The sequence below is a fragment of the Artibeus jamaicensis genome, unplaced genomic scaffold (genome assembly GCF_021234435.1).
Source record: "Artibeus jamaicensis isolate MK-2021 breed Jamaican fruit bat unplaced genomic scaffold, CSHL_Jam_final contig_1132, whole genome shotgun sequence".
Taxonomy (NCBI): domain Eukaryota; kingdom Metazoa; phylum Chordata; class Mammalia; order Chiroptera; family Phyllostomidae; genus Artibeus; species Artibeus jamaicensis.
The window spans coordinates 5,180,632-5,193,861 of NW_026521221.1; the positions used below are offsets into that span (position 1 = coordinate 5,180,632).

General features: G+C 38.9%; 1 protein-coding gene across 3 annotated transcripts in view; it reads right to left on the reverse strand.

Moving 5' to 3' along the window:
* Positions 1-1,273: 1,273 nt before the first annotated feature.
* Positions 1,274-13,230, reverse strand: part of RASGRP1 (RAS guanyl releasing protein 1) — an 82,560-nt gene continuing 70,603 nt past the window's right edge. For all 3 annotated transcript variants that reach the window (XM_053665534.1, XM_053665539.1, XM_053665524.1), the window contains 2 exons: positions 11,119-11,504; positions 1,274-3,771 (listed from right to left, as the gene is read on the reverse strand). In XM_053665534.1, coding sequence (XP_053521509.1) covers positions 3,637-3,771; positions 11,119-11,504 — 521 coding nt within the window. In that variant the 3' untranslated portion in view covers positions 1,274-3,636. The remainder of the gene's footprint in view (positions 3,772-11,118; positions 11,505-13,230) is intronic.

A 13,230-nucleotide genomic window follows, 5' to 3' on the forward strand; every position in this document is an offset into this window, starting at 1 on the left:
TTATCTAATAGCATCTTTAGATATATCTTGACTGGGAGTTTCTGGATTAAAGAAGGTAACTACTCCTACATGTGGACCAGAAAGAGAACGTAAGTCCACCATTGTGGCTCACTTGTGGCTTAGTGGATTGGAGCACCATCCCATAAACTGAAAGGTTGTGGGCTTGATTCCTGGTCAGAGTACGTGCCTAGTTGTAGGTTCGGTCCCTGGTTGGGGTGCATACAAGAGGTAACTGATTGATGTTTCTCTCCCTCTCTTTCTCCCTTCCACTCTCTCTAAAATCAACAAGCATGTTCTCAGATGAGGATTTAAAAAAAGAGAGAACATAGAACATAAGTCCTGTCCACGTATAGCCTACCACACCATTGCACGTCAGCTCAGCAAAAGAAGGTGTCAGTGTTTTCTTTGAACCTATTTCCTTGTGTTTTGCAGATCAGGGAAATTGTGACTCACTAAATAGAAAAAAAAACATTTAAAAAACCCTTTTAAAACAAAAACATTTAATTACCTATATTTGTGTCAAAAAAAAGGTTTGAAAATCCAGAAAAGATTTTTGACCAGAGAATGTTCTGAGCCACGGCATTATTGTTTTGTAAGGAGCATAGGGTATGGATATTTGGGATGGGAATTGTGGCTGGAGGAGAGGAAGTTTTTAATCTCTTAAGTTCAGGTTATTAGAGTGACTTCATTATTTTGTATGAAGTACGAATGGGCAGAATGATAAATACACTCACATCCAACTGTATCAGAAGGTGTTCCATACTGGAATTTGTGATTGGAGGTTTTCTCCCTTCCTCACTGGTCTGGTTAAACAGAAGTTGGCTGGGGATTAAGGGGCGCCAGGGCTATATCTAATCACTAAGGAATCGTGAGCACAAACGAATTGCTCTGGGTGCTCTGTCCACTAGACTGAACCATCCTCTACCAGTTTCACCCACAGCTTCGAAGTTCCTGTACTTGCTAGTTTTCTTAGATAGAATTGTGAAATTAAAGACCAAGCCACAGAGAAATGACCATTTCACATATGTCTCCTTTAGTGTTAAGTATTTATAGACTTAATATTTGGGGAACAGTGTTAAGTCATTGTGCAATAAGATGGAAAACGTTGAATATTTCTATACTCTTACTTTGTGTTATAAAGAGATTTAGAAGAAATAATACTGAGTAATTAATTACTTGGCTCTGCTTTTCCTTCCAGGAGAACTGTTTGGTTAACACAATATGGAAATGGTCTCAGCTGTGGAGTATAGTAAAAATTCAGGTGAAGCTTCATACATATTCATGAAGTAGAAGAAATACAAAACATCTATGTTGTGGGGATTCTAATGTATTTTATCATATAAATATTACACAAAGAAAACTTACATTAGGTATAAAAAAGCTTTACAATCTGTACATGTTTTTTCCTTGCAGTTCTTTTACATAATACATCTTTAGACAGAAATTCACAAATAGTAAAAATGCAAGTCAATTACCAAAGCAAATGATAAGTGACATTACTGATAACAAAACAAACTTTGTCATTGTTTTGGCAGATAAACATATGCCCAAACTTATTTCAAGTCAGTACAAGACACAAAATTTTGTATCCTAGGCTTAACAAACCTATTATTTCTGTAGCTTCACACCAATAATATTTACTTACACATTGTACTTCTTGGCCCTGTAGGATATAAAAACCTGTGATGAAATACTGCTTCCTATCCATTTTAGTGAAAAGTTCTGGAATGCCTGAGATCTTCTAGCCTTGTTGATGTGACTAAGGAGACTGGGACCTTTGAGTTCCTATAAACTACAGAGTATTTACATAGAAACTAACCTGGAGTCTGCATTTGGGGTAGAGGGAAGAATGAAAAAATGTGTTTCATGACCGTGTTTAAAGGAAATAGAGCAGTACTGTTTTTGGTCTTTATCAGAGGAATAATAGTGAAGAATATGAATTTTGAAGATGATCATAAACTCATGTTGTCCCATATAAGGTAAGTAGCCAAGTGCTTCTATAAATGTACATACCAGGTGGTGGGATTTTCCAGTTTGGATTTAGGAAAAGGGTAAGTGTGTGTGTAAAGCGATTCTTTAAAACACTGAAAGCTCATCACTAACTTTGTCACTAAAGCTCAATACAAGGAGGTATGCAGATTGGAACCAGGCTTTCATCAAACTTCTTAAACGATCCGAATTCTCCAAGGAAACTACACTGTATGTATGTGCTTCGTATTCTGATTAAGACTTGGTGTTGTTGGCTTTAGGTTTGGAACTTCTCATTGTTGATACGATATTCTTGGGGTGTTGGTCAGCTTGTTTATGAATTTCAAGTCAGTTTGGTACCAGGTTTTCTAAGCGTGGATGGTAAGTCCCCTCCCCTGCCCCCCTCACAGAAAAAGAAAAAGAAAGTGATCGTATGAATTTTTTAGAGAACTAGAGAGTCTGACAAAGGAGTTTATGAACAGTTGCCTGGACGATTAAATGAGCTCCTTCCTCTATCATTAACCTTCATTAATGGATAACTTGTAGGTCTCTTACTTGTGATTTTGCCAAACAATATAATTTACATTGTGAGCAGATTCTTCACCTTACAACAAACTGAACTTTATACTTGTGAATTTCTGTAAATGACTAAAAGTTGTTTAATTCACTTCCACATTTTATGGAGGAAAAAAATTCCAAGTCACATGCATGCCTGATATTATATATACATAATAAATATACATATGTACACTCTGTCAGCTGTTACTGAAGGGTCTGATCCAGTTAGCTTATTTCCAAATAATATTAACAGTGAAGGCAGTATAAGCACAAATTCAGCTCAAAAATAGTTACAATACTTAAAAACAGGTAAAGATGGCACATAAAGACCTAAACAGACTCTGTTCAGAAACAACAGCCACAGAGTCCTGATTCTGCTCACTGTAGATTGCATGAGGACACACATGTTTGCATTCTGTTCAGCTAATTAGCCAGTGGTCTGTGAGAAGGTATTGGCCGTGTCTTGGGGTATTTGATTTGGTTACTTACTTTATTATGCCTGTGAGACTAAAACTGTGAGTTTAACAGGCCCCCCCCTCTTTGTGCCTGCATCTCCAGCAGTTCAGTCCCAGTGGGTGTCCTCAGGTGTGCGAGTGTGGTGAGGAGGGTGGGAAAGGCTGACTGGATTCGAGGTAGTGAATTGGGAACCAGATTCGTGAAGAACGCTGGCATGTAGAAGAAGCGAGTCTAATGTAAGCAAGCTTTGGATGGAACAAAGTAAATTCCTCAGTTCACAGAAAACTCCAGGCAGATTCATTTTCCAGGGAATTTAGTTCTAAGGAAGAAGCAGCTGGGCAGGCTACTTAGAAGCTACCTTATAAAAAAAACTATAGATGTGTTTTTGTCACATTTTTGCTATTAGTTTCAGGGAAAACAGTTTTCGGTATGAATGGCAACAATATCGCATTCTTCAGTTTTCCTTCCCTTTGATTTAACTGAGTGGAAGAGAAAACAATACCACACACTGGGAAGAAAAGAGTAGCTTTTCCTTTTTAAAGTACCCCTTTTAAAGCCGGTCACTCCAAGGCTCCCTGGTGTCTCTGGTGATTGGCTTGTGGAGTGAGATCTGTGATACACCCATCCATACAATGTGCTGCTTGAGTTTCTTGGCTAAGAACAGTCACCTTGTTCCATTCGAGCTAAGACATGGTTGCTTTTTGCAAGTTGGAGGCTTTCTATTTTCTTCTGTGCATATTTTAGTTGGATCTTTAGAGCATCATTATCTGCTTTCAGTGCATTTATTTCCTTAAGTGAAAGGAAAATGAGGTATGTTAATGAAGCAGCAATGAATAGCAAATACAGTATCAGGAGTATCACACTTGATTGGTATACCCCATTCATTGTGGCTGAGCATGAAAGACTATTTTCAAGACAGTTATTTTACCCTGAATAGAAAAGAACAAGTTAAATATCAAATGAGCGTGTGCCAAAAACAATTAGTTTTTGTTAATCATGTCAAATAAGTGAGTGGCTAACAGGCAGAATAAACCATTCTGGGCAATAGGTGGATAATAACAAAACTTTGGAGGTTGTGTAGCAGGACCTAAACTTGGCAGACCTAAACTCTGGTCAGATTTGAGGTGTGAAAGCAATGACTTGGAATACTGTAATGTGAGAAAGCATAGTTCATTTACTCTTAAGTGTTCTTACCTGAAACCATTGAAAACTAATCGACTCTTTTGGTAAAGATAGGAATTTTATCCCATCTTCTAAACTGAGATCTAGTTAACTAATTTTCAGTGATTTTAATTATATGGACAGCAGGTGGTTTCCAGTTTTGACTTTTTTTAAAAAACTGAAATATTTGACATGTAACATGTAAATTTAAGATGTACATGTTAATTCAGTAGTTATATATTACAATATGATTGCCACTGTAGCTATAATTAATACCTCTATTATGTTACATAATTACCCTTCCTTTTTAGTAGTTGGCATAATTCTTGTCTCTAGCAGCCGCCAGGATTGGAATGCAACATTGTTGTCCATGCCCTCTGAACTGTGCAGTATATCTCTAGAGCTCATTTACAGCCTGTGAGTTTGTGCCGGTAAACAACACCTGTTTTGTGCTCCCCTCCGTGCACCTCGCCTGGTCACCACCATTCCATGCTCTGATTTTACAAGTTTGGCTTTTTAAAATTCTGTATATAAGTGATATAGTAAGTACTTGTTTCTCTCTGACTTATCTCAGCATAATGTGCTCAACGTCCATCCATGTTGTTATGGATGGGAAGATTTTATTCCTTTTTATGGATGAATAATATTCCATTGTATATGTGTACTACATTTTCTTCATCCATCCATCTGTCAGCAGACTCTTAGGCTGTTGAGTATCTTGGCTATTGTAAATCATGCTGCAGGGAACATGGTGGTGCCTTTATAGTTTCGAGTTAGTGTTTCTGTTTTCTTCAGATAAATACCCAGAAGTGGAAATGCTGGATCATACGATAGACCTATTTTTAAGTTTTGGAGGAACCTCTGTATTGCTTCCACTGTGGATGTGTCAGTTTACATGCGCACCAGCAGTGCCCCAGGGCTCCCTTTTCTCCACGTCCTCGCCAGCACTTCCCGCTTGTCATCTTCCTGACAGCCACGCTGACAGGTGTGCGGTGATACTTCCTCGTGGTTTTGATTTCTACTTCCCTGATGATTAGTGCTGATGAGCACCTGTATGTATATCTTCTTAGGAAAAATGTCTGTTCTTCTGTCCATTTGTTAATTGAAATGTTTTCTTTCTGAGATTTATGAGTTTCATATGTCATTATTTTGGTAGTTTAACCCCTTATATGATATATAGTTTGCCTTTATCATTTTGTTGTTTCTTTTGCTTTGCAAAAGCTTTTAAGTTTGATGTGGGATCATTTGTTGATTTTTACTACCGTTTCTGCTTTTGCTGTCATATTCAAAAAGATAATTGTTAAGACCAGTATCGAGGAACTTCGTCCCTATTTTTTCTGAGGAGTTTTATAATATCAGGTCTTATGTTTAATTTTTTGATCCATTTTGAGTTAATTTTTGTGAGTCATGTAAGATAGAGGTCTGGTTTCAGTACTCTGCATGTATTTTTCCAGTTTTCCCAAAACTACTTGTAGAAGATACTATATTTTCCTCATTGGGTGATCTAGGCTCCCTTGTCAAATAGGAGCTGACTGCATAAACAGGGACTTAATTCTGGGCTCCCTTTGCTGTTCCACTGGTGTGCGTGTGTACTTTTGTACTGATACCATACTGTTTTGTTACTGTAGCTTTGTAGTAGTTTGAAATCAGGAAGTGTGATATTTCCGAGTTTCTTTTTTATCAGGATCGCTTTGACTATTTGGGGTCTTTTGTGGTTCCACACAGTTTTTTAGGATTGTTTTACATTTTTTGAAGAATGCCATTGGTGTTTTGATGGGGATTGCATCGAATCTATAGATCGCTTTGGGCAGCGTGGGTGTAACAATATTAATTCTCTAATGCATGAACACAAGTGTCTTTCCATTTGTTTGTGTCCTTGTCAGTTTCTTTCAGCAAAGTCTGGTAGTTTTCATTGTACAGATCTTTCACTTCCTTTAGTTAAGTGTATTATTCCAAGTATTTTACTGGTTTTGATGGTACTGTCAATGGGGATAGTTTTTCTTTTTTAAATGTATAAAAATGGAACCAGTTTCTGTATGCTGATTTTTGTATCCTGCAGTTTCCCAGGAATTATTGATTAGTTCCAATGGTTTTTGGTTGCATCTTTGAAGTTTTATATACAGATCATATTATCTGCAGATAATGACAGTTTTACTTCTTCCTATTTTGGATGACTTTTATTTGCCTAATCACTCTAAGACTTCTAGCACTATACTGAATAAGAGTGGTGAGATAGAGCTTCCTTGTCTCTTTAGGGTCTTATAGGAAAAGCTTCAGATTTTCCTCTGTTGAGTATAAAGTTCATTAGCTGTGGGTTTGTTGTATGTGGCCCTTATCATGTTCTGTTCCTTCTGTACCCAATCTGCTGGTTTTGTCAAATGCATTTCTGCACTGAGATGATCATGTGATTCTTATGTTTTATTTTATTAATATATATTACATTTATTGATTTGCATATGTTGAGCCATCCTTGTATCCCAGGGATAAATCCCACTTGGTTATGGTGTATAATCTTTTTAACATGTTCTTGAATTTGGTTTGCTAATATTTTGTTGAGAATTTATGTATCTTTATCAGTGATATGGGCTATAGTTTTCTTTTAAAGATTTTATTTATTTGTTTTTAGAGGGAAGGAGAGAGAGAGACAGAAATTTCAGTGTGTGGTTGCCTCTCACACATTCTGACTGGGAATCGGACTGGTGACCCTTTGGTTCAGAGGCTGGTGCTCAATCCACTGAGCAGCACCAGCCAGGACTCTTGTGGTGTCCTTATCTGTCTTCGGTATCAAGGTAATGCTTCCCACATGGAATGAGTTTGGAAGTACGCCTTCTTCAGTTTTTTGAGTTTGAGAAGAATTTGTGTTAATTCTTCTTTGAATGTTTGGTCGAACTTGCTAGTGAAGCGATTTGATCCTGGGGTTTCTGTGTTGGGAGGTGTTTCATTACTATTCAGTCTCTGCTCATTATTGATCTGTTCACATTTCTGTTTCTCTCTGATTCCGTCTGGGTAAAGATTGTGTATTTTACTATTCAGTCTCTCTGCTCATTATTGATCTGTTCACATTTCTGTTTCTCTCTGATTCCGTCTGGGTATAGATTGTGTATTTCTAGAAATTTATCCACTTCTTTGCAGTTATCTAATTTGTTGGCATATAATTGTTCATAATAATCTCTTATGGTCTTATGTATTTGTGTAGTAACAGTTGTAATGGCTCCTTTTGCATTTCTAATTTTATCTGAGTCTTTTTTTCTTAGTCTGACTAAAGGCTTAAGAACCAGCTTTTATTTTTGTTGAGCCTTTCTACTATTTTTCTTGTCTCTGTTTCACTTATTTCCACTGTTATTTTTCTCCTTTCTGCTGACTTTGGGCTTACCTTTTTTTTCCCCCAAACATGTAAAGTTAGGTTGTTTGAGATCTAACTTCTTAAAGATATGCATTTATTGCTAAAACTTTCCTCTCTTAACTGCTTTTGCTATATTCCATTTGTTTTGAGATAATTTTTTATTTCCCATTGGATTTCTTCGACTCATTGATTATTCCATTTCCATATATTTATAAATTTTCATTTTTCCTCTTGTTGAGTTCTAGTTTCATACCATTGTGGTCTGAAATTATAGTTGGTATGATTTCAGTCTTTAAATTTGCTGAGATTTGTTTTGTGCCCTATCATTTGGTTTATCCTGGGAAATGTTCCCTGTACACTGAAGATATTCTGCTGCTCTTGGATAGACAAATTGGTTTGTAGAGTGTGGTTCAGTTTAACATTTCCTTGTTAACTTTGGCTGGTTGATCTATCCATTGTTGACAGTGGGGCATTGAAATCCCTTACTATTATTGTATGGTCTTTTTCTCCCTTTAGATCTGTAAGTAGGATCTGTAAGATTTGCTGGATACACTTTAGTGCTGCAGTGATGGCTGTGTATATATTTGTTCAGAGTTGTACCTTCTTTGTCTCATCATTGTTTTTGGCTTGAAGTCTGTTTTGTCTGATAGGAGAACGGCTGTGGCTACTTTGTTTTTGTTTCTGGAATATCCTCTTCCATCTTTTCACCTTGAGCCTGTGTGTCTGTAGAGCTAAAACAAGTTTCCAATAGGTAGCAAGCTTAGAGTTGGGTCCTTTTTTTGAAATCCATATGGCCACTCTGTGCCTTTTGATTGGTGAATTCAATCTCTTTGGAGTGACTGCTGATACATACAGGACTTACTACAGCCGTCTTACTGTTTGCCTTCAGGTCGTTTCTCCTTCCCTCTGTTTCCCTTTGTCAAGTGGTAGTTTTCTGTGGTAATTAGCTCATTCTTCCCTTTTCATAACTCTAGATTTTTGCTTTGTGGTTACCTTGTGGCCTGTAGAAAATGTATCATCAATACAATAGCCCTTTTCATGCTGGTAGCACCTTTGTTTGCCTGTAAGTTTCCACCCTTTTACTCTTCCCCTTTTATGTTTTTGATGTCACAGTTTACCTTTATGCTGTGAACTTACCGAGAAATTAGATAATACTCCTTAAGTCTTTATACTATAACCAAATGGTTAACACAAGTTTTGAATACACAGTTAGTTTTCTAATTGTTTATCTTTCACCTCTGTTAGGGTAGTGCAGGAGAGTAGACGGTGGGACACCTGGGGCCAGCAGGCAGTTGTCCCAGTGCTCTGCTCCGTAGGGCCAGTGTGCTCCTGTTGTTTAGAGTTCAAGGCTCACAGTGAGCTGTGCGCAGGGCTGTAGATGAGTGTAATGTGTGATATTGCATTACATACAGACGAGTCACGGTAAGGGTTTTACTTAATGGGAAAGTGGAGCTCATTGTTTTTCTTTTTTTTTTAGATTTAATTTATTCATCTTTTGAGGGGAAGGGAAGGAGAGAGGGAGAAAAATATCAATGTATGGTTGCCTGCTGGGAACTGGCCTGCAACCCAGGCATGTGCCCTGACTGGGAATTGAACCGTGGTTCTTGGTTCCCAGGCCCGCGCTCAATCCACTGAGCTACACCAGCCAGGGCGGAGCTCATTGTTTTTCAAAGACACAATTGTGAGTTCTTGTCCCTAGGTCCCTATGACAAGGATGAAAGGAAAGAAAGGGAACTTGGAAGGTGACGACAGGGCCTACGGATTCTGGTATTGGTGGGTAGGAATTATTCTGGACTTGCCTCTTCGGAAATGTTTCTGCCACCCACTTCTTACATCAAGCAGTCATTATTGCCAACTACATCGGTCCTTTTCCTAGGCATGTAATGTGTCAAGATCGGAAGCAGACTGTAAAGAGACATGCAGAATCCCGGCCCTGTGTTTTACAGAGGACCGGACAGGTGACAGAGTTTACAGGAAACGTCTGGGACTAGAAATACAGATCTTTGTGAAGTTCTACTCTGTTGAGTTAACTTTTCAAGATGTCTTTCATTTTTTCTTAGAAGTTACTTGTGCTAGTTTCTACTTCTAAAGAAAGAGGGCTTTGTAGAGCCCGCATTTTGCCACCTTCTTTCTGACTTAAAGCACATCTTAAAAATATTCTGAGCAAGAGAGTATCTTTTGTCCAGAAAACCTGTTCTTTTTTCATGTTCCAGGCACCAAACCAAGAGTTTCTTACTGCGTTATGCACGTAACTTGTTTCTTCAAATGTGCCTCCGAGTGAGTTCCTGGGAGTCTGTCGGGGAAGGTCCAACACTGAGAACAGGGAGGGAATCCTGAGGCTGCCTTGCAGTCTCACTGTGTGCTGTGCAGAACTATTTAAGGAACTCTGCCTAGGTGGGTGTCGGCTTTATCGTCGTAACGATAGGCCTCCAGAACCACATTGCCGGCCTCGATGCTTTGGGGGTGAGGGGAGGGCAGAGAGGCACGCTTCCCCTTGAATGAAGTGAATGATCATGTTGGATCTAAGGTAGCCTGTCTCTAAAATGACTTACCGTGTTTTGCTGTATAGAATACACACCCACAGTTTTGTGCATATTATACACAGGATTATTATGGCTGTTATACCCATGGCGTGTAATCGTTACACCTATGTAATAATGCTTATCCTTATTTTTCCTTCAAAAATTTGGGCAAAAAAAGTATGTATTATACATGGCAAAATACAGTAACTTACCTGCCATCAGTTAAAAAAACACCCCAAACTACTGACTCCATGCCAAGAAGTCTGTCTAAGCCAGCTCACCGTAAGCTTTGCACTCTAAATAAAAAGAACTGCAGAGTATTTGGAAACTGCCTGTTGTTCCATCTTACTTTCCCAGCTTTCCTTCCTTCTTTTTCTTTAAACCTCAAATCCTTGGCATCCTATTCCCAAAGTCCTGGTCTCCTTTTCCTGGTAAACCTCATTTTGTCTCCATTAGGTACCTTATTAGACATCGTAGCCTGACAGAAAAAAGCTTTTTAGCACTTTACAGAGCATACTGCTGTGTTATATTCAGCTGTGCGTTTGTCAACTACTACTGATTCAGCTCTACATATATAGAGCAGATCAGCACATTACCTGATGTGTTGGAAATGACTTCCTCGTTTATATTAATAGTGAGCTATATATTTTCTTTGGTGAGCCATAATACACTTTTTTTTTTGGTAGCACAAAGGTCACCTGCCTTCTTTTAGGAAGATGCCTAGGCAACCACGAAAGTCCCAAAACATAACCCTGATGAACAGAGTAAAAATTACAAGGAAGGAGGACTTAGGTAAGTTCATTTTAAGTTCCAGCTAGAAAAGGGAAGGGGTGTGGTGTCAGCACAGTAACACTGACCAGTAGAAACTTTTCCCCCTCAAGGAGCCTACTGTGAAGAGCGGTGGGCACTGGCACTTTGAAGTGGTGCCTTTATGGTGACAGGGAGCCCTGTTCACTCCTGTAAGTAAATCGGGGCCTATACTGGTTTCCTTAGGAGAAAGCCAGGATCCCTCTATTCTCCTAGCAACCAACCTGAATCTTGTTTATATGCTCTTCCTTACTTGAGGCCAGCTTCTCAGAGAGTCTGAAAAAAAAAAAAAGGGAAAGGTACCTGTTCCAGCTCTTGGTAGGTTGGGAGTCTGAGGTGACGGAGCTCCTCCTTTGATTTTATGAGGGAGTCTTTATTCTCCCACTTGACAAAAGCCCGCTTTCTGACCAGGACTGGGCTGGGACAGGGAGACGTCGGACTGGGAAGCACATACAGAGTGTCCTGGGCTGTCTTCCGTGGGGAAGACAGTGCGAAAGGACCAGAGGGGCTCTCGCTGCCAATCCAGGCCAGCAAATCCGTCTGCGTGGCCTTGTGGGCCACAGTCCTCTTCAGCCGAACAGAAATCTTCTGTGAGGACACCCCCATGAGCATGATGGTCCGATCCTTACTTTCTTCACCGTGTTCCGCAGCCTCCCCATTAGGGAACGCGAAAGGTCCTTCCTCTGGCGCTGTAGGGAGATGCGAGACATGTTAGTACTCTAGCTCAGAAAAGCAGACTCAAGCTGGGTGCATTCATTTCAAATGAGATCTTACTGTGACAGGCACCCAGTGTAGGCGTGAGGGGGACTGAACTTCAGGGGTCTTGCTGGCTATGCCCTGATTGCCGGTATCAGGCTGCATCCACCCTGAGGAAAGGGCATTTTGTTTGTTTGTTTGCACAAAGGTTACCTAGAGAGTCTCTGTTTCTCCAGAAAAATTGACCCCCTGCTGCCTTGATGCTGTAATGGTTCATAAATTAAAGAGGGTGGGGCTGATAATATAGGCTGAAACATTTCATAAATACTTCAGTAGGCCCTGGGATTTGGTCCTGAGACAGGCAGTGTTGATCAGCTGGTAGGAATTGTCTCTGGTGCCGATTAGCCCATTTGTGCAACAGGCACAGCTTAACTCTGAGGGGAAAGCCCTCACTTGATATTGATCAGAAAAGGGGAGTGGAGTTGTTCTGGTTTTCTTCTTTGAACAGCACCCTGACCCAGGACCCAGCCTAGATACCAACCAAAAGAAGTAAGTTCTTGGAAAACTAGAGTAGGGGCAGATGCATACGAGGTGGGTGGTAAGCCTTTAAGATAGCAGATCATCTATGTTTACTGATTTGCAAAGACTCGGCTGTAATTTTAAAGTATTCTTTTCTATTAAAATGTTGCGTGCATATATATATATTTCTACTACCAAACTTTCCAGCCAAGACATTGGATTGATAATCAAATGGCTTCTGGACAACAACGGAAGTTCTGTACTTAGCATTTGTAACCCGAATCAACAGCTGTAATACTAGAAACCTTCTAAGGATCCTAGTTTAATTTTTCCCTAAGGGAACATAATTTAAATTAACATTAAATATTTATCCAAATAAAGCTTAAAATTATAATTACTATATTTTTCCATGTATAATGCACACTTTTTTGACCCAAATATTTCAGGAAAAAAAATAAGACTGTGCATTATACATGCTAGTACTAATTCTGTATCTACGTAAATGGTTTTAATTCTTTTATGTATTAAAAGTAACCCTAGAAAGCAATAACAATGTCTATATGCAAAATAACACCCCAGAATATGATAATAGGTTTTACATTTAAATAAATTGAATTAAAAGATTTTTTTCCTGAAAGTTTGGGCCAAAAACATGGATATGCATTATACACAGCAAAATATGGTGTGCTGTTATTTAAGTACCAGAATAAATTGTTATATTCACTCTAAAATAATTACACTGTCTCTTTTGGATCTGTATTATGGGTAATGATTTTTTTGTATTTCCATTTTCCCACTTTTCTGTAACACAGACTTTTTTTTACCAGCCCAGATTGTAAACTCTGCTATTATTCAGGTCAAATTCCTAGACATACTAAAAGCTTGGGACAGAGTCTTAGGAACTCTCTTTCTTTTTAGGAGCAAAAAGAAGAAAGCAAATAAAAAACCAACAGTAAAGGAGTCCTTAAAATGGCAGGACAAGTTCTGTGACATCACAGGGTTCTAAAAGTCAGAAGAGTGGAAATTTATACAAAGTAGGTGAGTGTATACAAACACATAGCCCCCTTTCCAGACTGAGGCCCAGTCCTTGACGCTGTTCTGTGCCATTTTTCTTCCATGGAAATTTGGATTTTGTGTGACAACTGTGGTACCCAGTGATGACGTGTAAATCTTAAAATACAGGTTGCATAACACACAGGC